This window comes from Anarhichas minor, unplaced genomic scaffold (assembly GCF_050575085.1).
Source record: "Anarhichas minor isolate MPS153535 unplaced genomic scaffold, ASM5057508v1 ptg000136l, whole genome shotgun sequence".
Taxonomy (NCBI): domain Eukaryota; kingdom Metazoa; phylum Chordata; class Actinopteri; order Perciformes; family Anarhichadidae; genus Anarhichas; species Anarhichas minor.
Genome location: NW_027466582.1, coordinates 493,450 through 518,119, shown reverse-complemented (window position 1 = coordinate 518,119; position 24,670 = coordinate 493,450). Strand labels below are relative to the sequence as shown.

General features: G+C 43.9%; 1 protein-coding gene across 1 annotated transcript; it reads right to left on the bottom strand.

The window, feature by feature from the left end:
* Positions 1–364: 364 nt before the first annotated feature.
* Positions 365–24,206, bottom strand: cfap61 (cilia and flagella associated protein 61). Its single transcript, XM_076084780.1, has 24 exons — positions 24,064–24,206; positions 23,173–23,323; positions 22,860–22,936; positions 22,469–22,536; positions 22,261–22,381; positions 21,703–21,835; positions 20,871–21,032; positions 20,603–20,670; positions 19,313–19,352; positions 18,865–19,001; positions 18,415–18,541; positions 17,549–17,626; positions 16,974–17,180; positions 15,836–15,964; positions 12,206–12,333; positions 8,474–8,566; positions 7,456–7,624; positions 6,544–6,688; positions 4,855–5,147; positions 4,084–4,411; positions 2,147–2,229; positions 1,801–2,012; positions 784–871; positions 365–571 (listed from the first exon to the last, which is right to left on the bottom strand). Exons 1-24 carry the CDS (start codon positions 24,204–24,206, stop codon positions 449–451), a joined length of 3,303 nt encoding a protein of 1,100 aa, XP_075940895.1. The 3' UTR covers positions 365–448.
* Positions 24,207–24,670: the final 464 nt, after the last annotated feature.

The following is a 24,670-nucleotide window of genomic DNA, read 5'->3' as shown; positions in this document are numbered from 1 at the left end:
ACGAGACAGAGAAACGATCAAAACCGCTGCAGCAGAACCAGAGATACTGCCTTCTTTATTCCACATGTTCTTCTTCCTGGTGCCTACTTTTACCCACAATGCAACAAGCGGTCCACAGAGCTCAGGCTTTTAAAAACACTCCCGGCGGTGTAGAAATCTAAAGAGTGAAACACGTTTTGTTTTGTGTTTCACTCAAACAACCACGAAGGTTTCTACCGCCGGTTTAATGCTCATCCAGCTGGAGGTCCTACTTCTAATTAAAGGGAAGAAGAAGAACGCTAGCTGGTAAACGGAGACATAAACAAAGCAGAAACTTCTTAAAAATAACTGGCTTTGAAAAAGTTTTATGAGCAATGAAAGAGTATTTGTTTGACCACATTAAAAAAGAGCCTTTTTAACACAGTGAACAGGATCAAAGAGCTTCGTTAGCTGGGTGTCAGGTGTGACGTCACAGCTGTCCCGGGCCGGCGAACATGGGCAGCAGGTTTCGGTTGTAGGTCAGATATCTGACGGCGCTGCTCCTCAGAGACGCTCGAGTCTCAGCGTCTTTGAATCGGTCGTCCTCCGTCTCCTGCAGGGACACAGACGGAGACCAAAGAGTTCTTAGAGTTACTCTCCACACCGGCCTCCACCCGCTGAGATGTTATTTATATACGTTACATACATGATACGTGTTGTATTCAGTCTGTTTATCGTTGTATTTTTGTTCCTCAGACATACATGTTAAATGTTACAAGACTCAGATCAGAACTTTAAAAATATTAAAAATAAAACAGCACTGACTGCGTTTGAGGTGATCTGCTGAAGCTCCTCCTCAAAGTCGGAGAATCTGTCGTGATAAACGGCCAAACACCAGCTCTGTCTGAAGAAACTGTAAACACACACACACACACACACACACACACACACACACACACACACACACACACACACACACACACACACACACACACAGTATTGGCTGAATGACCCCCAGCCACCACACGGTCAATCAATGATTTTAACGGCTCTCGATGCTCCGTCAGCCTCCACAATGACTTTACGAGTCAGAGTGAGGCGGCGGCGTGACGACGAATCGTCCTCTGCAGCGAGGGGGGAGTGTGTGTGTGTGTGTGCGTGGGGGGGGGGGGGGGGGTCTTCTGCTTTGTCTCTCACCACAAAGACAGATTGGGGAGCTGCATAAACAGATTAGGAGGCGGGGGACAATAGACGTCCATATCTGGGGGTCATTTGTGTTGGAACCTCAGAAGCAGCACACTTACATACACACACACACTTACATACACACACACACAGCAAAGTAACACCAGCAAACACTCAGACAGCGTGAGGACAAAAGACACTGAAGTCCTAAATCTCTCAAGACAGCGTTTGTGATGTTTTGACGTGTGTGTGTGTGTGTGTGGGGGGGGGGGGTCATCAGTCAGCTGATGCATGATGGGACGTTTCACTACCTGGAAACCTCTCCTCTGTCCGACTCATTTCTGTACTGAAGTTTGTTATGAAGACAAAATAAAAGTTGAGTCTTTGAGTTATTGAAGCTGATATTAAAGACTTGAGGAAGAAGAAGATATGATCTTTGGTTACAGGTTGTAAACAAACCACAGAGGCATTGCAAACCCTTTCACTGCAGTGTGGGATAATGACTTTGATTCATTTCTCCACATCATCAAAGTGTTTGAGATAATCTGGAAGAACTCGTAGTCAGACTTCAAATAGACGTCTGAATCCAAAGCCGACTAGCTCTTCACTATCTTTAAGTTCCCATGAAACGGCGAGCATTAGTAAACCGTCTCCCACCTGTACAGGTCCTGGATCAGGCCCTGGCGGTAGCGGCTGGACAGCTGGCCCAGCAGCTGCTGGTGCTTCCCGAACAGACTCGGGTAATTGGAGAAGGGGAGGGGCTTCAGGGACAAGCAGGTGAGCGTCTCCACCAGGTCGTAGCAGTCCAGACGTACACAGAAGTAGTTCCCCGTCTCCGCTCGTCCCGTCACGATGTCGCCGTCCTGCAACTTCACACGAACGAAGACACCAGTTAGAGAGATAACTTCTTCTTCTTCTCCTGAGGGACTCCTGGTTTGGTTTTCAGAGAGACTTATTAACATGTCATCAGAACATCAGTCTGTTAATTTGCTCACAGCCTTACATGATGAACAGGAGGAGCTGTCAGGTTGGTAGCAGACGGTTTGGTGACACGCAGGAAGTGAAATCCTCCAGGAAGCTTCCCACCTGAGGAGAAAACACACGAGGAGGGTTAGAGAGTGATGTGGTTCATATAAATCATGTATATCATCAATAAGGGAATGAGATGTGGGAGTAGGGATGGGTATTGTTAGGATTGTATTGATACTCGTACTCTTATCCGTTCTTTTTAATCCTATTATGAGAAGAACTGGTTCCTATTTAGAGCCCAGTTTTGGGGGGAATCCCGATGTGAAAGTGATGCTTTTCTGGGTTTTATCTAAATGACTACGATCTACATGCACACTCCTATTCCACTATCATTCAGAATAGTATGGTTCATGTAAACATCATATTCTGTTTGGATATTCTGAATGAGTTCCTATTGTCAGAGTAAAACATTCACTATCAGAGTCTCTCTCCTGTTGACCAGCAGCTCTGTGCGTTGAACACAAACCAGCAGTTAGTAGAGCTGCAGTAGAGCTGCAGTAGAGCTGCAGTAGAGCTGCAGTAGAGCTGCAGTAGAGATGACGTCAGAAGAACAGAAGGAGAAACATCATGAAGGACTTGGACACCAACAGGTTTATATGAACAAATATCTTTTAGAGAAGCTGTTTGAAGGAATGAAAGAGGGAAGCTGAGCTCACACGGTCCAACAAAATGTCACAAGCGTCTCCTGTAGTTCTACTTTACCATATTTACGTGATAAACGACATGTTAGGGCATCGACCCATCAAACACGGGTGAGACATGAGGTCGTTTTACGTTAATCTGAATATGAACGGCTGCATGTAAACAGGAATATTAGTGGAATATTTATTTTCATTAACCAGGTAAACAGATTATTGAGAATATTCCCTTTTTCTGAATAATGGCAAACCAGAATATGTAGTCATTGTAAATAGACATCACTGACACCGTGTCCTTTTCATTGTGTAGAGTACATTTATAATTATTAGTTGCAGCTCTACGTGACAATAATAAAAGGCAAGCACACTGACAACAAAACAAAACACAACATATTCTACTTAAAAAGAGCAATCATGGTGTCAGTGTTGAGGGAAGGATGCTTTCATCAGAAGAAAACGTTTTCATAAACAACAGCCGAGTGTTCACGTCCACCCACGGAGGGACAACAGAGCCGAGGCAATGAACTCAGATAGCAGGCGACGATGTGGCGTCTCTGCCCCCCCCATGAACACGGAGATCTCTCTGAAAAAGTTCATGTGTGTTTCATTTCAGAGAGAAGTGGCTGTTGTGTTCATGCTGTTCGTGCTGTGCGAGTGGCCTTGGTGGCTCTGTGAATACGCGGCGGCACAATGCGCCATTGTTACAAGCTGCCGCGGTTTGAGGGTCCGCCACAATAACATCGGCGGTGGGTGGGCGGGTGAAAGATTGGAAAATGTTTGCACAAAAGCAAAATGAATTCTCTCAGATAAAAGCGGAAACCAAAACATGGACAGAGAGGAGGAAGGACGAGCATGGAGGTAAACGGACCCTGAACACAGAAGTAACCCGGAGATCTGTGATGGACGTGAAGGAATGTTATGATCATGACGAACCTACTAAAGATCTCAGAATGATCATCAACATGCCTGCTGAACATTTGATAAACTGGCGTTTCGAAGAATAGAAAAGATGTCGAGGATAAGAACTAACTGGTTGGTTTTGCAAATGGACGTCTGTTTAGCTCAACTCCTTCAAAGAGCAACACACAGACGCTTCCCTGAGCTGTTTTTAAGAGACCTTACGGGACCGTCTCATCCACTGCACCGATGCAAATGTGTTTTGGAAATATCAGTTTTTTTGATAAACAAAAGGTACAAAACTGTGGACATAAATCTGATCACTGTAGAACTCCTCAACCCGTAAAACTCATAAAACACAGACTTGAAATCTGACCTTGAATCTTGGCCTGTTTGTACAGCGGCACGAGGCGATCCAGTTCAGGCGGCGGCTCGGCCGCGAGCTCCAGCGTCGGGTCCAAGAAGGCCAGCAGCGTGGCCGCCAGGTCCCGGCCCACTTCCTTGGAGTTGAAGTTGGCGTGCGACCACTCGTCCGCGTGGTAGCGGCGGGAGAACTTGGTGAGCGGTCCGGCACCATAAATGGCTGAATCGCTGGTGTGGAAAGTGGCGTTGATGACGAGTCTGCTGTCAAAGACCAGGAAGGAGTTGTTGATGCTCCTGAAGGCATCGTAGTCGACTCCTTTATTGGAGACATTAATGAACACCTGAAAGGAGGAAATGAAGAAATCAGTCCAATCGAATATATCATTTTTGTGATATTTTTATGACATACTATGACTCTTTCATATTATATATATATATATATATATATATACGTATATATGTAAATGATTAGAAGAGTTTAAAGTAGCCCATGGTGCCGCCATGGTTTGACGGCACTTATTGTAGAATATAGAGACAATAAGGCCTCACATCTCCTGTGTGCCGAGCACATAACCAGACGGGCGAACCCTCTACTGTCTGAAACAATGAGGATGGGAAACACACCAAAATCATCTTGAGCTTGACAAACACAGTCTGCTTCCAGGAGGGAAAATAAAACCAAACCAACAGCCACAAGCTGGTGAATTCACACCATTGTTTGGAGAACATCTTCTTTTGTAAAAGCTAATAACAGACTGTGTGAACAAGTCACACTTGGACTCACTCCACACTGCAGAAGGAGGGGCTCTGCGTCGGAGGTGAAGGACACAGATGTGAGTGGATCCGGATGTCCTCCGTCGTTCATCTGGGCCAGCAGGCGGTCGCGGTGGACCTGGACCTCGGCCTTTTCCAGGGCCGTCGCCACAGCTTTCTCCACGACGGGGTCGCCGAAGCAGGAGGCGTCGGCCTCGGGGGGCGGGAGGACCAGATGGATACGACTCCCCCGGACGCCGAGGCTCAGCAAAGTCTCCACGGCGGTGAAGACGTCGAGGCCGCTTCCGTAGACGATGGCGTCATCTAGAGAGGAAGGAGCTGTTAGCAGCTGTAAGACACTTGGGAACGTTTGCAAACTACGACAGCGTCGCTCTCACATTCGAGCTCGACGTCCGCGCGTTTTACTTTGACAACGATGGATTTGAGGGCACAGACAAATGTGCCATCTGAACGGACTCTAATGCAGCAATTTCTTCAGTTCAAAACAAATCTGAAATGTTTGAATGTAATTGAAAGCAGCCTCGACCTCTTTGGCTTTGAGAACTCTTATAAAACTGCAGTGTAGTTGAAGCGTCTTGTTAGATGTCTGTGATTTGTCAGCAGAGACCTTTCCTCCTATAATCTTTGCAGAAACTTTCATTTCATTTTATTAAGTACTTTAAAAGCAGGACTTTTACTTGTAATGTAGTTTTGTTACGTGTCCTGGCTGCTGTTGTCCGGTGTCTCTGTCCTTGGTGCTGAACCAGAGGAGCTCTGCTGCTTCTGAACCGTCAAGGCTGACGGAACACAAAGCTCCTCATCAATAAATCTATATCCCGCCCAAGGAAGCGTGCTTGAATGAATTCCTCGAGAAAAAACAGGCGGTACGCTGAGACTGTTTTTTTCAGAATTCATTGCCTTTTTTTATTATGTGGACATAAAAACCATTTATCTTTCATCAGGGTCTCGAGGTAGACGGATGTGTGGTCAATACAAACTGGTCTTGTTTCTAATCATGTAGCCTCTATATTAAAGGCCTTGCACCTTAACAAAACACGGACCTTTGGGGGATTCATTCCTCGTTACGTTTTTTATGAAATGTTTATTTCCATTTGCTATCACTGTTCTCATTGCGGTCACTTTAAAGAACAAAGTGTTAGTTTAAAGCTGAGAGACGCTAGACTTGTGTTTGTTGTCAATAAGAAGAATATCCTTTAAAGCTCCGTCTGAGACAGAACAGCGACATCTAATGCTAATATTTACATTCGCTCTCTGATATTATCATTATTATTAAAATATGGAAATACTCATGGTATCTGTCTGCTGGAGCCTGCAAGGAAAATTTGCATGTATTAATGGTTTTCCTTTATGACTGGGATCAACTAATTAGTGCGTATGAAAAAGCCCTCGCTCTACATCGCTGCACGATTCCTTCAGAGAGCGGATTCATTCTGCTTAATGACGCTGTGTTGTGTATTTCTGCCGCTCTGAAAAGCCGCGGCTCTCAGAGAGCGATACGATAATGGAAAATGGATGGAAGAGGCCGACCTGATTTCCCAGAGATGAAAGATTTCTCTGCAGCTAATTAGCCGCTAATTACACTGGGGCACTTCAGCGCTGACTGGCTGAGTAATGACATGTTACTACAGATTCATTTTAGCTTCTGTGTGTGTGTGTGTGTGTGTGTGTGTGTGTGTGTGTGTGTGTGTGTTTCACTTACCCTCCAGCTCCACAAAGTTGGCACACAGCCAGCGGCGAGCAGCCGCGCAGTCGTAGAGATCGTTGAGGGTGAAGAGGTTGGAGGGGACGGGCCCGCTGGATCTGGATCTGGACTGGTTCAGATCCACACCAGTAGGACCGGGAGCCTACAGCATCACATGACACAGAATGATCTCATCTAATTTGACTCATAATGTACATTTCAGAAAGTGGCCGTTAAAACCATTAAAACAGCTCAGAGATGATGAATCATAGAAGATAAGTCGTACTGGAGAGGAGCGATGAACGGGATGATTCATAGTTTTACAAACAAACAGTGTTTTGTTTGTGAGTTTTTCGCTTTGGCAGAAAAATGAAGCTAAGGTCTAAAATCTTTTAAACAAGACGTGAAAGATGGACATCGTGATAACGAGCTGCATGTCATGTAACAGTACCGGTGAACACTGATACTACACGTATGTACTCGGTTACATTCCACCACATCTAAACATTGATTAGGCTTAAAAGTCAAGTGGATTTTAAATGTATTGTTACAAAATCACAACTTTGCCTCAAAGCTAACAGACGGTGTAGTTTGTCTGATGTAGAATTTATTTGATAAGAAGCTGAATGAGTCTGAACTGTCACAGTTAAGATGGCGCTCGCTGCCGCTGTAGTTAAAAGTTAAAAACTGGTGCTTGACGCCGTAACGTGAACCTCGACGACGAGGGATTGTAATTATCTGTAAACTCATATTCATAAACGACTTTATTGCCTTTAGTCAAGTATTAAATGTGTTATAAAGAAACAGAGGCTGAATATCTTGAAAACTATTTGATTTGGCTGCAAAATATTTACTCTAATGTAGATTTTAAGACCTCCTGTCACTGATGTTCAGATGAGAAGACGTAAAGCGACGGTCTCATCGTCTCACCTGGTACTGCAGGCCCGTGCAGAGGACGAGGTGGTCGTAGGGCACCTGCACGCCGCCGGACACCAGCACTTGTTTGGACTTCCTGTTGATGCCCACCATCTTCCCCGTCACCTCGGTGACGCATGAACGCAGGGGGAGCTGGGCCAAGTCTCTGCTGCTGTATGCATGACTGCAGGAAGAGAAGAAGCCTCTTAAAGGGACAGTTTGACGTGGCGTTGTGTGAGGCACTTTGTTAGCGATGCCTCGGTTAAACCCTTTTGAGTCCTGACACTGAGTACTGATCCGATACCAGTGTTTCATTGATAAGCTGTGCGCTTCACTGTGATTATTCCTTTATGTGTACCGAACTGAAGCTGTTATCTATGATCTCTTCAAAGCCACGGGACTCCTGTGACAAAAACAGTCACTTTTGAAGCAGAAAGTTTCTGCTCTACTGCTGCCTCCATCCGTTCATTAGGTTGTGTTACTTGGTGAGTTTTGTGAATCCAAACTAAACCTTTTAAACACTAAAGACTCACAATGACACAAACTCAGTAACAGATGGAGGAGCAGTAGAGCAGCTCCTGTGCTCTGAGAGGTAGAGTCAGTGTTCTATGGATGGAGTCTGGTGTGTTTGTAGAGATCACAGAGAACAGCTTCAGTGTCTGACAGCGAGGTCAAGAGGAGAACACGTTCTAAATACAGCGTTCACTTAAACTGAGAGACTTTCTTTAAAATACGTCCACAGCAGAACATTACTTTGCTCTCGTGCTGGTTCTCCTGTCTGTTCTATGAACTCATCTCCTGCAGTAGAACCCTGACTGTGGAGGAGAACCTCATACACACACACACACTACAGAACATCAGTACTGTCCCTTTAAAGTATTAAGTTAACGTAGTTGTGAAGACTTGAGTCTAATGACACATAAAGGTTTAGTGTTTGTGGAATGTTCTCATGACGTTTTGAGTTTCATCTCAGAAGTTATTTAACGTAAGATGCCAAAAACATTTTCATGTGTTGATTGTTACATTCACTCACCTTGTGGACAGAAATCCGACGTCCTCGAAGTCGTAGTCGCCGGGAAAACCGTGTGTTGAGATGAGGGTCAGGTTGTTGAAGCTCAGGTGAGGGCTACGAGAGAACAGACACGGACGAGCATGAGTGCTTCTCCATAGAATACAGAGAACACATAAAGGACACGGTGCTAGAGGACTGTTTTCTGGGGAAGGACAACGTTCTGTGCAACAACTACCTGCTCCATCTCGTGATGTGTAAGAGCATTTAAAGCTGCGCTGGGGTCAGCTTTGCTTTGTGTAACAGGAAGGTCTGTGCCGTACATGAACATAGAGAGAGACACATCTGCAGAGATGTTTGGCCTTACACTCTTACACACCTACATATTAGCTGCTGCTGCTGATACCTTCAGTGTTGCAAAGAGAAATGATTTGGCTCCTAAATATTCACTCAAATGTAGATTTTTAAGACCTTCTCTTTCTAAAGCATCTAAAAACTAACTGGCCTTCTTTGTTTAATCCCCATCATTTCCTGGCGCTCGCCGGCTTCACTACGGCGAGTATAAAATAAGCTTCAGTGAGAAGTCCTTTGAGTTCTCGGTTCTCCAGAAAGCTGCAAGCAGCAACACCACGGGCCCAACGCTCACTCTCAACGAGTCCTGAAACATCTCCCGTCCTCCTCCCTCTGGTGGGTTTAGTGTCCACGGTACACAACGTGTCCCTTGTGATGCAAATGGCTTCTTTTGTGGCGTCCTGCAGGACATTACACAGCAGATAACGGGGAATAGAATAGAGTGTTCAGCCTTATCACGCCTCTGACCACCTCCTGCTCTCTTCTTATCTCAGGCTTTCCTACAACACCAGGCACCCAAACGCTGGTGACCTGACTGGATGTGGGTCGGATGGCTGAGTGGTGCCACTGGGACTAAAACACACTGTGAGTGGGATTGAATGAGATTTGTCCACCTGCAGAGATTTGGGAAAACGTAACACCTCTCTACTCGTGCCGTTATTAAGCAACCACAACGTGCACGCTGCGATGACGATGATGATGACGATGATGATGACGTCGTGGTATTTAAGCAGTGAGCCTCGCTGTCTAAACTAAACAAAGATAATTGGAAACAGTAGCTGCTGGATGTTGTGACGTCGTTGGAAAGAAAGAGTGAAGCAAGTATTAAATATATATTAAATATTCCATGGGACACATCGTGGAGCTCCGGGTGGTCCGGCACTAAAGTCATAATATTCTCCTCCATTTATTTACTGTACACTGATATTACCGGAATAAAGACGAGATGTCTGCCGGCTGTGATTGGTTGTTCCTCGTCACATGACATGTGGCGCACGGTGCATAAGTGTGAACTATTGCTAGCACGCCTGCTGCACGTCTACATCGACAACAATGAATTAGAGCCCCAAGGACAATACTGTAAGAAGAGAAGAACTACTTTATGTTAATTGTGGAATTTTTATCCATGAATGTTGTGAAGATTTGTTATTTAACTTACTGGATTAGCCAAAAACTGACTAACGTCTCCTAAATTTGATTTCCAGAAAAATAACTGCATAAAATATATTGATAAACGATTGTATGAATATGTTCTACCCTTTCTCTCCAGTAGAGAGTGAAACAATAAACAACAGTTAAGTATTTCTTATCTCAAACAAGTATCATTATTAACCTGTTGATTTCTTTATTGATGGATTAATCGTTCAGTCTATAAAATGTCAAAAAGCCAAAGCCAGAGTGTGAGCCGACGTCCTGAAAATATCGTTCTGTGCGACCAAATTCTCACATTTGAGGAGCTAAAACCAGCTATTTGTTGCTTGATAAACAACTTCAATGATTAAAAAAGGTTGATTAAGCATAAATTAAATGATCAAACCAGACGGATCAAGTAAAGAATCCTCGACTATCATTTCAAAGCTTTGTGTCATCAGCCGTCTGACCTTTGAGTTTGACGAGAGCAGGCAAAACACAACAATAACAACAATCAGCCACCAGACAATGAGCGCAGTCAAACTTTCCCTGCTAATCTGTGCCAGAAGGTGGATTTATTCCGCCGCAGTGAGCCATTAAGGCCCATTATTGGGGATCTGGATGAGAGTGAACCAGAAGCCCTGGATTTGCTCCGTTATCAGCCGGTGACAGACGGCCGCCGTCACCCTGCAGCCCGACCGCGGCGGAGCAGAGGGCCGAGCCGCCGCAGAGCTCTTTATCTGTCTGACCCCGTCCCAGCCTGTAATGAAGCCGCTGGGCTGCATTCAATGAGCACATGGAGAGCTGTGTCTGGAGGATGGGGGGGTGAAGGATGGACGTTTGGGCAGGGCTGATAAGAAGGGCCCCAGCAGGCCCCAAACTGACCCATCATTCACCCTCTCAATGCGTCGCCGCCTCACCATTAGTCCAGCGGACACTAACTGCCTCATTAGTCAACTCATTAGTGACGGCAAACACAGATCGCTGCAGCAGATCCCCGACGGTGGAGAGGCTGATTAAAGGAGGCCGGAGCTGAATGCCAGGCCTTCACCACAGCTGCGTGCGTGTGGCCGCCTCGGCATCGCCGACACGCCGGCCTCGCCAGCTCCACAAAAAAACAAAAAAACACAGCCCCCCCCCGGTTGCCTGGCAGCTATCGCCCCGGTTCTGAATCAGCAGCTTCGTATTATCTGCCGGAGCAAGTTAATCTCACAAAAGCGAGGACGAAAGGCAAACATGTAAGACGTCCGACCTGGAGTCAAGTGACATTTCCAGAGATTGGATTCCTGGAATAAAAGCCGATAAAGAGATGAAAGAGGGGGCTGCTCTCCTCCGGTTCAGGGTTTCTCTAGCGACACATCAGAATCTGTGATCGACACGATGGGAATACTTTATTATGACGGCTGCAGGCTGCCTGTTATACCTCCTGCATTTACTACTAATCTGTGTTTACTGCCACTTGGAGATGAACGTGACGTTACCTGTAAACTGATTCAGACACAGACAGCGTTTCCTGTGTCAAGTTGTGATTTTGATTCGCTCTTTATTTGTTTCTTCTGCAGGTTGCAGCATCGAGTTATTCCTAGAAATGTCATGATGGCACTTTCTGAATACTAAGAGTATACAGATGAACTGAAGAGTGTTTAATACGTTTTAATAATTCCACGTCTTGTAGACGGGCTCTTTAAGACACGTAGTTTATATTGTACTCACATGGTGTTTATTACTCAGTAAAAGATACAGCTGGTGTCTTATTTTCTTATTTTCTTATTGTACACAAATCCTATGAAAGGATCCAGACCAGCATAAGAAGAAAATAAAGAATATGACCAGACTCTAACTGTACAGTAGTTAAACTATCAGAAGACTTTGGGAGCAGGTAGCTTCATCAGTGAATCAGGAGGATTGGTTGCTTCTGGTGCAAATCATGAAGCTGCATTTGTTTAGTCTACTGTGTGCACTGTTCTTGATGGGAACTTGGCGACAACAGAGTTCATACAGAAAGCACAGATGGTGAGAGGTGTGTGTGTGTGTGTGTGTGTGGGGGGGGGGGGGGGGGGGGGGGGCAGAGAAGCCCTCAGGGCCCCTTAAAAGGTTAATCCGGTGTGGTTAGGGAGGAGGAATTGTGACTTTATTTGTCACTGCTGCTACTAACTCAGAAAAGGTCAGTACATATAGCCAGTTTATATGTATGTATATATATATATATATATATATATATATATATACAGTCTCAACACATCTGGGAGAGAAATGTCGCTGAGGCCGACTCACCAGAAACAAAGCACCTCGAGGAAAGACAAACCCGTGTCCGACGCCCCGACCACCACGATCCTGGCCTGAACGGAGACTTTGGGCTCCATGGTTAACTTCCTGCTGATGAGGCTGAGAGCAAACGGAGCCTGAGATCATCACAGAGAGAAGACAAGTCAGTCAGAGTCCAAGTGAAATATTCCACCCAAATGCATGCACCCAGAACTATTAAGCAGCGTAAAGCATCACATTATAATGTGTCCCAATTTCCCCCATTTGACTATCACAGGATGAGGTCCATCGTTCCATCAAGGCTCTCAACCTGCCCGCTGAAGAGACGCTCCAGCTCTCAGCCTAAAACCTTCACAGCATCAGTAGATTCAAGCAACGTCATGCAGAGTGAAGCTTATTGAATATCAACTCACAGGTGGCATAAAGAACATAAAGACAGTTAAGGTATAAACGCCTTCAGGTCGAGATGTTTCACAACAGGACTTAACTTTTCATGTTTTATAAGCCGAAGCACTCGAGTGGTTTAAGTGATTTGAAGTTATTTTATTCTGTTATTTTGTTATATGTTAATTTGGTATTTATACCAAAATGTGTTTGTTTTTCATGAGAATTACTGTAAATGAGGACAGAGACGTGCAACGGATGTCCCCAGCAAGACGCAAACTTTGACCCTTCGGCCGCTAAAAAAAGGTTTTCATCTCCTTATTATGTTTGTTAATCAGAAATTCAACAATAAAATGAGTTTATCTTTTTGTTTTCGTGTGCAGCTCTACTTCTGATTAGCCAACAGACTTGTTTGGTAAAGTTTGTGTTTCTTCACTTTTTGTTTCATTTGGTATTTGTTTCATAAAAAGACGAGTTTATAACACCTGGACCTTTGTCCAGTGAAATAAACAGTAACTTTTATAAACTACTATTATTGTCATCTACAGGCCGATCCCACTGGGATGGATGTGTTGATGTTGAGGGGCTCTTTTTGTAGTTTATTCATGTGTACTTGGTGTACTGTCCTCCTGCTGTTTCAATCAGACGTTTGCTCTTAATTCAGATGTTCAAAAAAATCAATAAACAGTTAGAAAAGTATGATAATTGCAGAAAGTGCAGCTTTAAGTGGTAATGAGTCGGAAACTCAGGGATCAAACTTGTGACCCGACAGTTGGGGAACACTTCTCTGCAATCATCACAAAAGAGTCCCGCAGGAATTAGAGGAACGCCGCGTTATAATTCCCCCATTCCTCCACCACCGAGTGTCTCTGGTCCTCGCGCTAATGGCTCCTTCATCATCTGTAATCAGGCAGATTGGCCCCACAATGCACCTTGTTGGATGAAAACAGCATCGAGCAAAAAAAGGAGGAAAAAGAAGGGGAGGGGAACCCGAGGGTGAAATTAACCTTTGTGTAATATTCAAATCATTTCCACGAGGGCATGTGTGCTCGACATCTGTCGCACTGAGATGTTGGTGGGTTTGATTAGCAGGAATATAAAAGAGCTTGTGTTTATTTTATATGATAAATGTTGTTTTATATTATTATTATTACATAGTATCATTTTATATGTTAATTGTAGCAATGAAACAAAAGCAGCAAATACTTTAAAATGTACAAAATCTTCCTTTTGATCACTTGTTTTCATTGATATCAGGTCAAAGGTCACAAGTTGCAAAGGTAGGTTAGTGTCTGGAGATACTGGAGGATATCGTATCCTGATGAGAGACCACGTAACTTCATTATTTTATATTTCAGGAACACTGAATATGAAAGCAGAGTTCACTCTTTTTCTACAGATCATTTTCAGAGATGAAAAAACTATAAAATCATCTCTTACGTTGTTAGAAATGATGACAAATGGATCAAAGAATAATGCAAACACACCTGCTGATACAGGACAAACCAGCATGTCAATGTTGGGAAGAATGTGATGTAAAGTGACGTGACGAGTGTGTTCACAGCGTTTCCACAACAAAACCTAAACACTCTGGCGTTAAACCAGTGGGTAATTCTAAGATAAAGCAATTTCCAGGACATCTTAATTTGTTTTTTCAATGATTTTGTTTTCCAGGTTTTCCAGGATGTGTTGGAACCCGGAAACTCTCACGTTTTTGAATTATTATTGACAGAATTTGAACGTTCAGGCTTCATGAAGCATTTTGGTACGAAACATCCACTCGCAGAACCTAAAACTCTGCTTTTCTTTGACGAGATGAAGTGTTGAAGTCACTTTGAAACATGCAGCAGCTCACTTTAAGAGTCCGGATCAATGTTGGATGAATTCAGCAACTTGTGGCAACATATTTTGATCCAAATGAAAAACATTGTGAATCTGAATCACAGCAGCTGGACTGAACCACCGCTGGATAACAGAGATATTATTATGATCTCCTCTATATGTCATCCGTTAAAAAACCTACAGAACGTCTCAGATGAACAATCATCGTGCAGCTGCGTGTCATGTAGACGCTGCATTTTGACATTTATTAAAAATTAGTATCACTTTATATGTAAAACAACAACAAGCTGTATTTGTCATCTGCCTACATGCATCCGTCTGAATACTGCAGGAATTAAGCAGACGAGGTAATCAGATGAACAGAGCTGCCGGCTCATCTGCATGTGCGGTGGAGCAGGTGCAGCCGCTCTTATCGCGCTGGAGACGCCTCACCTTCCCTCGGCACAATGGCCGCGGCTCTGTGTAATACGATCCCGTATTGACAGAGAGGCAACAGGTGCTTTAGATTCGATTAATCATCCCGAGGACGACGTCACGGCTCTCGGAGGCGAAGCTCTTATCTGAACGGTAGCCTGGAGATCATGACTGGGGGGGGGGGGGGGGTTTGATGGAGTGGAATGAACATGTGAGTGTACACGGTGACGCCTCGGGTCTACAGAGAGCGCTGCTGGACAAGTGCTAAATGTTTGAAGTACAGGACATTGAAATAAATCACGGCCACATTAAGATTTAAGAGCAGAACACGGGAGGAGAAGAAGAGCTGCGGTTATCACTGTTCATCTTCCACCAGCTTCTGATGTTTACACTCATCTGCTGTTAGTGCTACACCTCCACTACCACTTCAACTCTTCTATTCTATCTTATTAATCATGTGTAAGTAAGCACTCCAAGTGTTATTCAGAAGGTTTACTCTTTTCTACTTATACTTTGCATTATTTTAAATTGTAGTTGAGATCCAAAAGTCTTCACAGATATTAAATACATATGAAGCTGAACTCTCTGTGTGTAAAACCACATTTCTGAACAAAACATGTTTTGCCAAATGTAAAGAAATATAGATGTTAAATCAAATGAGCAAACTCTTTCCACACTTAAGAGTATTAGTTAGTTTTGCATTGTTTGCTGTTGAACACAGACTTTGGATGAATTATGTCTCTGTTAATATGCGGAAAAAGCAGTTTAGACCAAAGTTTTTGTTTGTGGATACACTTTGACAAAATGCAATATTAAAAAGTAAAGTATGTTCATTCCATCATACTGTGTTTTACACCCTTCTGTACCTAAGAGTGAATCATCGTGTAGAAACAGCACCGTCTAGTGGCCACATTAACTCCCTGTCTGCAGCCTTCAGCTAATCTACATTCCCTGGCAGGCGGCTTGCTTCCCTGGCAGCCAGCTGCTGCCCGTGCCCACCTGGTCCTCGGTGATCTGCCTGGATGGGCCGTTGATGCCAAGCTCCTCCAGCGGGTAGATGATCTGGCGTCGCGGGCGGACGGGGACCGCACAGCCGAGGACAGAATCCAGATGGTGGACGCAGGAATTCTGAGTGCAGGGCAGAAAGGGGGGCACAGTGTCAGCGAGAGACTCCCTCTCAGAGGGTAAACAGCATCAGTGGGGGGGACTCTGGAGGGGGGAGAACTGGAAGGTGACAAAGTGATAATGAGCTCAGGTGAAGAGGCTAGATGATGCAAGCTTTACACCACTGACACGAGCTGACTGGAAAACATCTCCCAGTGCTGAACGGAGCCAATTCTCTGGTTATCTTCTGCCATTATTCTATTTGCACATCATCATCATCATCATCATCATCATCTCCAGATCTGAGGCTTGTTTGTGGGAAGGTAATTAGCAGAGGAAGTGGAGGCCTCTCTACATGTCGAGCAAATGTCTTATTATGTGAGTGGAGAGGTGGAGCTGGCAGCACCGTCGGCACCTGCTGCCCCGACCCACCCCGGGGACGGCAGCCTGCCGAGGGGCCGCACTCTGCAAGAAATGACCCCTCTAACAACACGTCTACATTAATAAATCCATCTGTTACTGTGGTCATCAGGCTGAACAGAAGACAGTTTACATGATATGAGATGCTGTTCTGGTTTATCACATGAAAAGAAAAAGAAAGAATTTGAGTCTTGACATCAAGTTGTGGTGAACAACAGACTAAACCATCTCACCAATTCATGTGTTCACCGTTACAAAAACAAGGTGCGGTTACTTTAGCTGGAAACTGTTACATCCAGCTACTACTCGGAACGACATACAGATTCTCTTCAAGCATAGATTATCAGAAGAAGACGTGAACATTAGCATGTCCACATGTCTTTGTTTTCATAAGACGCATTAAAGTAAATATCAAATCAAGTGGTATTTGAGCATCATTTGATATTCATGTCTGTGAAATCAACTCATCAGTGGATTTGAGATGGACTGCCTCGTGGTGATATTTCTTGCAGTGTTGTTGCACTGAGGGTCATTACGCTAATGACGATGTGTATGTGAGCAGACATGCACGGGGGCTGGAAGGCTCCTGAGGGTCCCGGTGTGTGAAACCCACCTCCTGGCTGTGGTACGAGGGGTAGATCCTGAGGAACAGGCAGGACCTGCGAGCCAGCCGGAGCGCCTCCTTAAACAAGTGTTTGCTGAAGTGCTGGAAGGATCGTTTGAGGACAAAGTGGCGTATCTGAGCGTGCTCCTCGCGGCGGTGATGGCTGAAATAGATGAAGTTCTCGATGTTGTAGTGGGCGCAGATGTACTTGATGTCCTGACAAAGACAGAGGAAGTAATGAAGCGACTTTACTCCAGTTTCAGGACGAATATTTGTATTTGATACTTTCCTACGTTCCTTTAGCTTTATTTTCTAATATTTGTATCGCTGCATACTAAGTTCAATTAAATCAATGATACATATTAATATTAACTTCCACTGACTAATCCTTAACTCAATAAATTCACTTGTGCTCAACTTATAGCTTCGGGGAAGTCTCCTCTAAAGACACATTCGTGTGAAGCTCAAACACTGATGGAAACCAGCTCGATAGAACAACAGCTGATCAACCTAAGAACCACCACAGACTCCAACCCAACCCTCCGAGGTTCATCTGGGGACAATGAGCCATACACTGCACCTACCTGTTCATCTCTGAGGATCAGTACCCCCACAACCTGACTCTGCAGCTGGGCCATGAAGGCCTGCAGCGCCGCGCCGTCCTGCGTGAGGACGAAACACGATATGTGTCAGTGCTCATCTGAAGATGCACCTTGTTGTGTCAGTGCAGGGCCATGAATACACATGAAGAGAGAGGCTGCAGAAGTAATTATCAGCTTTTTGGAGCTGCGGCGGTGACAGCTGGGGTGTCAGTCAGAGAGGAAAATCAGTTCAGCTGAATTCTCACCAATCTGTTCGCTGGCAAACGCGCCGCGATATTCCTGGTTATTCCAAGACAATCACTGCCGGCTCGAGTCACACTCGAGCGTCCAAAACAATCATCATGTCATTTAGAACACTTAAAGGGGAGCCAGTTACAATTTCAACCTGATATCTTCTCTATTTACTGTTCATGGACGTTTCACAGGCCAGCTGGTTTAATACTGATTAACAATGAGCTCGAGAGTTTTAACTGTGAGTGACAGACTGAAGATGGGCGAACCAGTAAGAAACATTTAGAAATAAGTAAATACACAGATATAGGTCAGAGGGACATGAATGATATTTCCTGCATTTAGCAAATTACAGCTTAAATAACATCATTATCATTGTTTTAAGAATGCACTAACACCGCTTAAAATCACATTAAGAGACACCTGATACGTTAGAATACTGTTGCATCTCCTATTTATAGGAGAATATGTGAATCAAAATACAAGTATGTATAGGTAAGGAAATAATAAAGACAGAGTGAATGTTTCTTAATGTGTGATACACGATTAATATATAAAATGAAACACAAAGAGAGCGTCGAGTGTCTGAAGATGAAACCTTTAGCGTGTTGACTCACCGGGTCTCTGCGGGTCTCATAGAAGCGGTCCAGGTCCCGCAGCAGGGACTCGCTGAGTCTCAGGTCCTTCACCAGATCGGAGACGGCCGGCCGGTCTGCAGCCACGGCCGGCCTCACCTCCACACTCCTGCAAGAGCAACCGCAGCGTGACCACGCCCGGGAGCAACACCAGTGCGTACAGATGTGTAAGAACATTAACAGGAATACGTTGTTGGTTTAATTACAGTAACTAAAGAGGTTCATGACCAAGATGTTTCTACTTTGTCTTGCAGCAAAAGTGAATGTGAGTGACTTGTGGTTTTGAATGTACAACTTGAATTCACAGCTGGAGCCACAAATGTGAAGCTACCTCCTCCCTGAGCACAGTTCAAAGTTGTAAACCTGCTATGCTGGCAGCCGTACAGAGACTTGTAGGAAGCAAAGTAAAGCTTCTTTTACGGGTCGGTCTACCTGAGCCCGTCGCGGTGGAGGACGTAGAGCTCACGGGGCAGCGAGCTGGAGGCGCGAGGCGGCAGTCTGAGGAAGCTCTGCAGCAACGGGATCTCAGAGGACGGTAACGGTACAGAGATGATGCACAAGTCCAGGTCCTGACAGACGGACACGAGGACAACTGATACAGACGCACACTCTTCACTGAGCAGACATGTTCCATTAAACAAGGTTGATTTCTGAAGAATTCTCAAGCATCTTAAAAGCCCGTCTGTGTAAAGGAATCCAGTTATTTAAACTTACACGATGGGACTGCGTGCACATATTATGATTACAGGGTGTCTTATTTTTATTTTACCTCTTGCACAGATGCAGTGATCTTTAACTTATGTACTGTTCGTAGAGCTCATTAAACACTTATTTTCTGGTACAGAACGTCAGCTAAATGTCGTGCAAAGACGATACTCACGGGGAAGAGGTTGAATATATATGGAATAAAGTCCACTGATCTGGAAGAAAAGAAGAAGAAGAAGAAGAGTGTTAAGTGAAAATATGTGTGGATGCCAACCTTCAGAAACAAAGCCAGAGCTGGCTGAATCACCGCGGTGGAACAACTGCCCGACCGATCTGCCCGCAGGCTTCCGCCTCAACTTCTCGCCTTCAGCTCTGTCACGCTGTCACTTTAAGCGCGGCTCTCATTAATAATATGCTCACTCTCTGCAGGAAGCGACCAGCCTCCATATTTAGTAACAGCTGGGAGGTGAGAGGAGCTCAGCAGGAGCCAACTAACAGTCGCTCTCTCTGCTTTAACGCAGCACATGACTGATGGAGCTCTGGACGGATGCCACCAGCACCGCCTCTGAAATGTATTACAGAGGGAGAATATGTACAAAAATACTTCTTTATAATATGTTTATTATTTATACAGACCTTTAGTATCTGACTTTTGGTGTCCGTGAATTAAAGTAATGTAGTTCTGTAAAAGTATTCTAAAGAGTTTAATTGCATGTTCCCCTTTCACGTTTTTCTTCATCTTCTTTCACCTTTATGTTGTATTTCTTGTGTTCTTTAAACACGACAAAGTAGCTATTCGTTCCAACATATTGCAGTATTTTGTTTCAATGTGTACTTTCCTCGGCTTACACGTCATGTCACATGTTAAAAAAATTTATTATACTTTTTTTTTTGGTTTGTTGTTTGTTTTTTGTTTAATTTCCAAAAATGTGTCCTCTAACTTTCTTGAGCTCAAGACTAATATATATATATATATATATATATATATATATATATATATATATATATATATATATATATATATATTAAAGGATAAGTTAGCCATTATTCTTTATTTTTCTCACAGCCAACGAATCCCAAGAAAAGACCAAAACCAACAACATGTCAGTTCGTCTCTCAGTACTTTCTGACTTCCTGTTTGTGGCTCTTAGCTCCCATTGGTTCTATTGAAGACGTGAAAACATCTCTCAAATATATAATAAAGTCTCTGTAATCTCATAAAACAGCTGGTCGCTGTAGTTTTTATCACTATATAGTGCATTTGTTGGGGACTATTTTCAGCGGCGGATTGATCCACATTAGGTGCTCTAGTGAGTATTTGTATGTGTGGACGAGTCAGAATAAACTACGGTGTGTTCCTGGTGATGAAGGAGCAACATGGGGGCTCATTGGTGTGTTTTAATGGAGCTCTGTGGAGCTCAGAGGAAGACTACTTCCTCTCCCCCAGACCTCATCCTGACTTTACCTCGTTTCATAATTCTTGTCAATGATGAAGTACTGAATGCAGACAGCGTTGGATTTCTGTGTTTCCTCCTGAAGTGACAACAACAACAAACATACCACAAAGTAGAAGATAAAGACTGAAGATTATACAATTCATGACAGATGTACTGCTACACAGTGTTGTTTTTAAAACACTTATATCATAACCATGTCTTTACTACAACTACTATATTTAACCGTGTCTTTCTTTACCCTGAATAACAGCTGTAGTATGAGTGAGTGAGTTGTACCTGCTGTGGATCGGAGGTCTGGCTTTCCCTCGAGTCGGACTGAGCTGCAGGTTCGGCGCGTTTGTACAAACCATCGAACTCACTCAACTCAAAGTTGCCGTTCAGCAGTTTCACATCGACGTCAGACGTGAAACTGATGAAGCCGACGGTGACGCCGTCACTCTGTGGAGCAAACACGCCGACATCTTCACAGACAGTCACGTTCACGTTTCCCTCTTACTGCAATACAAGTCAATAAGACAGTTAATGGAGGAGTTGTATTAATGTTCAGGGAGCTGCTTTCTCCTGAGATGATTCACAATAAACAGCAGAAGAACTTGGTAGTACTGACAAAGAAAAGAAGGCCTCACAGCACCTGAGTTTGGACCATGTTGTGTCTGTAACAGATCATCTACCAGGACAAGAAATATTTAAATGACATATTCTGTAGCTTCACAAGAAGGTTGCGGCGTTCACGCTGCAGTAACCCTCTGGGGCGATGTTTTGTTTGTTCTCTGAGCGCTGAACATATTCAGACAAAAAGCCCCAAAATGCTTCAGATGTCTGGACACAATATGTTCAGTGAGAGCATGTCTTGTCTTGGCCAAGTATCAGCTCGTATCTGCCATATGCTGCCATGAACACATGTCAGCCCGACTGGAGGGGAGATGAGGGGAGATCTGTCGCCTCCCAAGGTCCCCGCGGGGGGGGGGGGGTTCTGACAATCAGCCAAAAGCATCATCAGCGAGCTGCTTTTAGATGATGGTTCAGAAACCACATAACGCACAAAATATCAGAGCGTTGAACCACAGAAAATGGTCTCTCAAGAAAAAGGCTAAAAGTTGGAACAAACCTCACAAACCGCGACGTGATTCTTCTCGTTCTGCGCCTCGACGAGCTCCGCCAGGAAGTACGGCCGGTCGATGACTGACAGAAGTTTCGCCTGCTCTGCAAATATGCGCATGATGTTATCGTGATCTTCAACCCTGTGAAGAAAAAGAGGAGTGGCCCACATCTTAAAGCACCGCCAATCAATAAAATGTATATTACACTGAAACATGACAACCCACTAATAATTAAGACTAACTGAGCTCCTCCTCAAACCCGTTAAGCCTCTTTTAGATCATAGTTTCTGCGCCTCTACGTCACTTCCGTTCCAAACAACCAAGATGGCGACGATCAAAATGTCAAACTCAACGCTTCAAAACCGCAGTCCACAAACCAATGAGTGACGTCATGATGACTACGTCCACTTCTTATGAACAGTCTATGCTCGTGACGTGCGAAGGGAAAATGTCCACGTACATATAGTGCACATTCATACATAGTGCAGGGAAAGGGGTGTGGAGGTCAAGGTGGTGGACATGTATATGAACACTAGTGTTAGTGGGGAGGAGTCAGCTGACGTCACCTGGCCGGGCGGGCGTGGAGCTTTGGACAGTGCTCTGGTCTGTGGCAGATGAACGCTAAGCAGCGAGGCCCGCGGTCCGTCAGACGCTGCAGCGGCTCAAACACCTCACCCAGCGCTGGCTCTGTGGTTCAGCAGCACACACAAGACTTGGAAGTTAATGTGTGAAGAATTAAATAATCCTAACAACTGATATTAAGCAGCTCCTCACCTAAACGTCCGACGTACGGGCTGACCAGGCAGATGTTTTCAAGCTCTGCGATGGCGTTAAAGACGGCCCTGTACAAAGAAGCAGCAGCGAGGGAATTCAAATGTGGCAGAAGTTGCATCAACCTTTATGAATCTGCATTCTGTGGTTGACTATAACCAAAGCTCCTTAGAGTTGCTGCTGTTTTAAATATGCAAACATGACAGTGTCACGTTCATAACTTTAGAGTCCAGCTGTCTATTAGCGCTTCACCACACAAGAAGTTGATTTCATTCCTTAGATGACTTATTATGGAATGACACCAGAACAGACACAATTTATATTTGGAAAGTACATATTCCAGATAGAAATACTACAAAACAAAAAAGGGACATATACCCTTATTTTTTCATACCTCATTATTTCCTTTACACTTGCTGCGGCAAAATCCGGCTGTGCCACGAAGATGTGGAGGAAGAGTGTGTTCAACGGCTGCAGAGGGAAGAAGATTTAGCTTTAGTTTGCTCCAGTTTACTTTCATTTCACTTGATCTAAAAAAGTAGCTTTACTTCAAACTCCAACTATTGTAGAAGTCTTAGTGTGAGCGTATCAGATTGGTTCTGTTGAGGCCAAAGATACCAATCAAAAACTAATAGCACACATAAACAGTATTAATCATAAGAACAACTCTGCAGCTCTTATCATCTGAATTCATGAATGATACCGACTGTGCATGTTTCAGCGCTGAAGTGTTTGTGCAGGAAAGGTTCCCATTGAGTCTGATCCACCACGTGTCCGATGGGGTGATCGAAGAAGGAAGCGTGGCCCAGAATGTCATCCTTCTCATTGGCCAGAGTCACGGCCAGATTGGCTTTCTCTCTGGAGAGCAAACAGGAACCAGACAATCATGTCCAGAGGAGATAACAACACTTACTGTAAAATGTACTACAAGTAGGTAATCAGTACTATGATTACTCTCAAGACGAGATTTCACAAAAGTCCATAAAGACCTCTCAAACTACTTCTGGATCATAATAATCCACCTGTACGCTCATATGTTCCTATCTTCATTTTGCCAAAATATGATTAAATACATTTCTTTCATGAGTGTTTGCAATGAACTAAGGACCCGGATGGAGAGTGGAGGAGTGGAGTACTCTGCAGGAATGGTTTTAGAAGTTTATTTCATTATAAATATCATAAAAATGTATAGAGTAAGGAGATTCCATTGGAGTCAACTTTATAGACACTGTAAGTACCACTATAACAAAATGGAGATTGGAAAAAGTAGAAACGTGCACATGCTGTAAACACATAAATATAACGTGTGATACGGTGAAATTCTGTACAAACAGAATAAATAATAAGCCAATATGGACTATGAATGGATAACTCTGATATGTAGGCTACAGTATGAATGACAACCCACTCCAATTAATGTAACTATGACATGTACTAAATGTACAAAAACAAATAAACTTCCATCGTTATGGTATGTTGTCCACAGACTTCATGGTCAGATGAAATGATCAAAGCCTTCGTGTACGTCCATACAGAAAGCCTATATTCTATAACCTCTCTATACTTAAGACACTAAACAAAGGAATGTTTCGTCTTACAGAAGATGAATTATATTGACCCGTCCAAAAACCGCCAGAGCCGAGGCGTCGATGAGGCCGCCGATCCCCTGAGCATCCGCCGACTCGCTCCTCCTGACGGTCACAGTTTCCTCGTGGCCCCTGGCTGAAGTTATGGCCCTCATCTTCACCTGGGCTCATGTTAACACAACGTTGTATTATTATTTAACTATTTCTGTCACGACAGCAGTGGTGGAAGAAGTATTCAGATCTTTAGTAGAAGCACTAATACCACACTGTATACATATACATATATATATATACATATACACATATATATATATATATATATATATATATATATATACATATATATATAATGCAATACAGAGTTACTCACCTTCACAAGTTACACCTTTAACAAACTATATATATATATTATATACATATATATAGTTACATTCCACCACAACAACAACAACAACCTCGTCACGTGTTGGTTTAACATTTGTTACTCACCTGTCACAAGTTACACCTAAACTATGACGTCAGTCTTATTTTTTATATTAACTTTCTATTATTTCTCGTGGTTAGAATTATTAAAAAAACTAAATGATACGTAGCGTTTTTAGCCCCATTAAAACAAAAC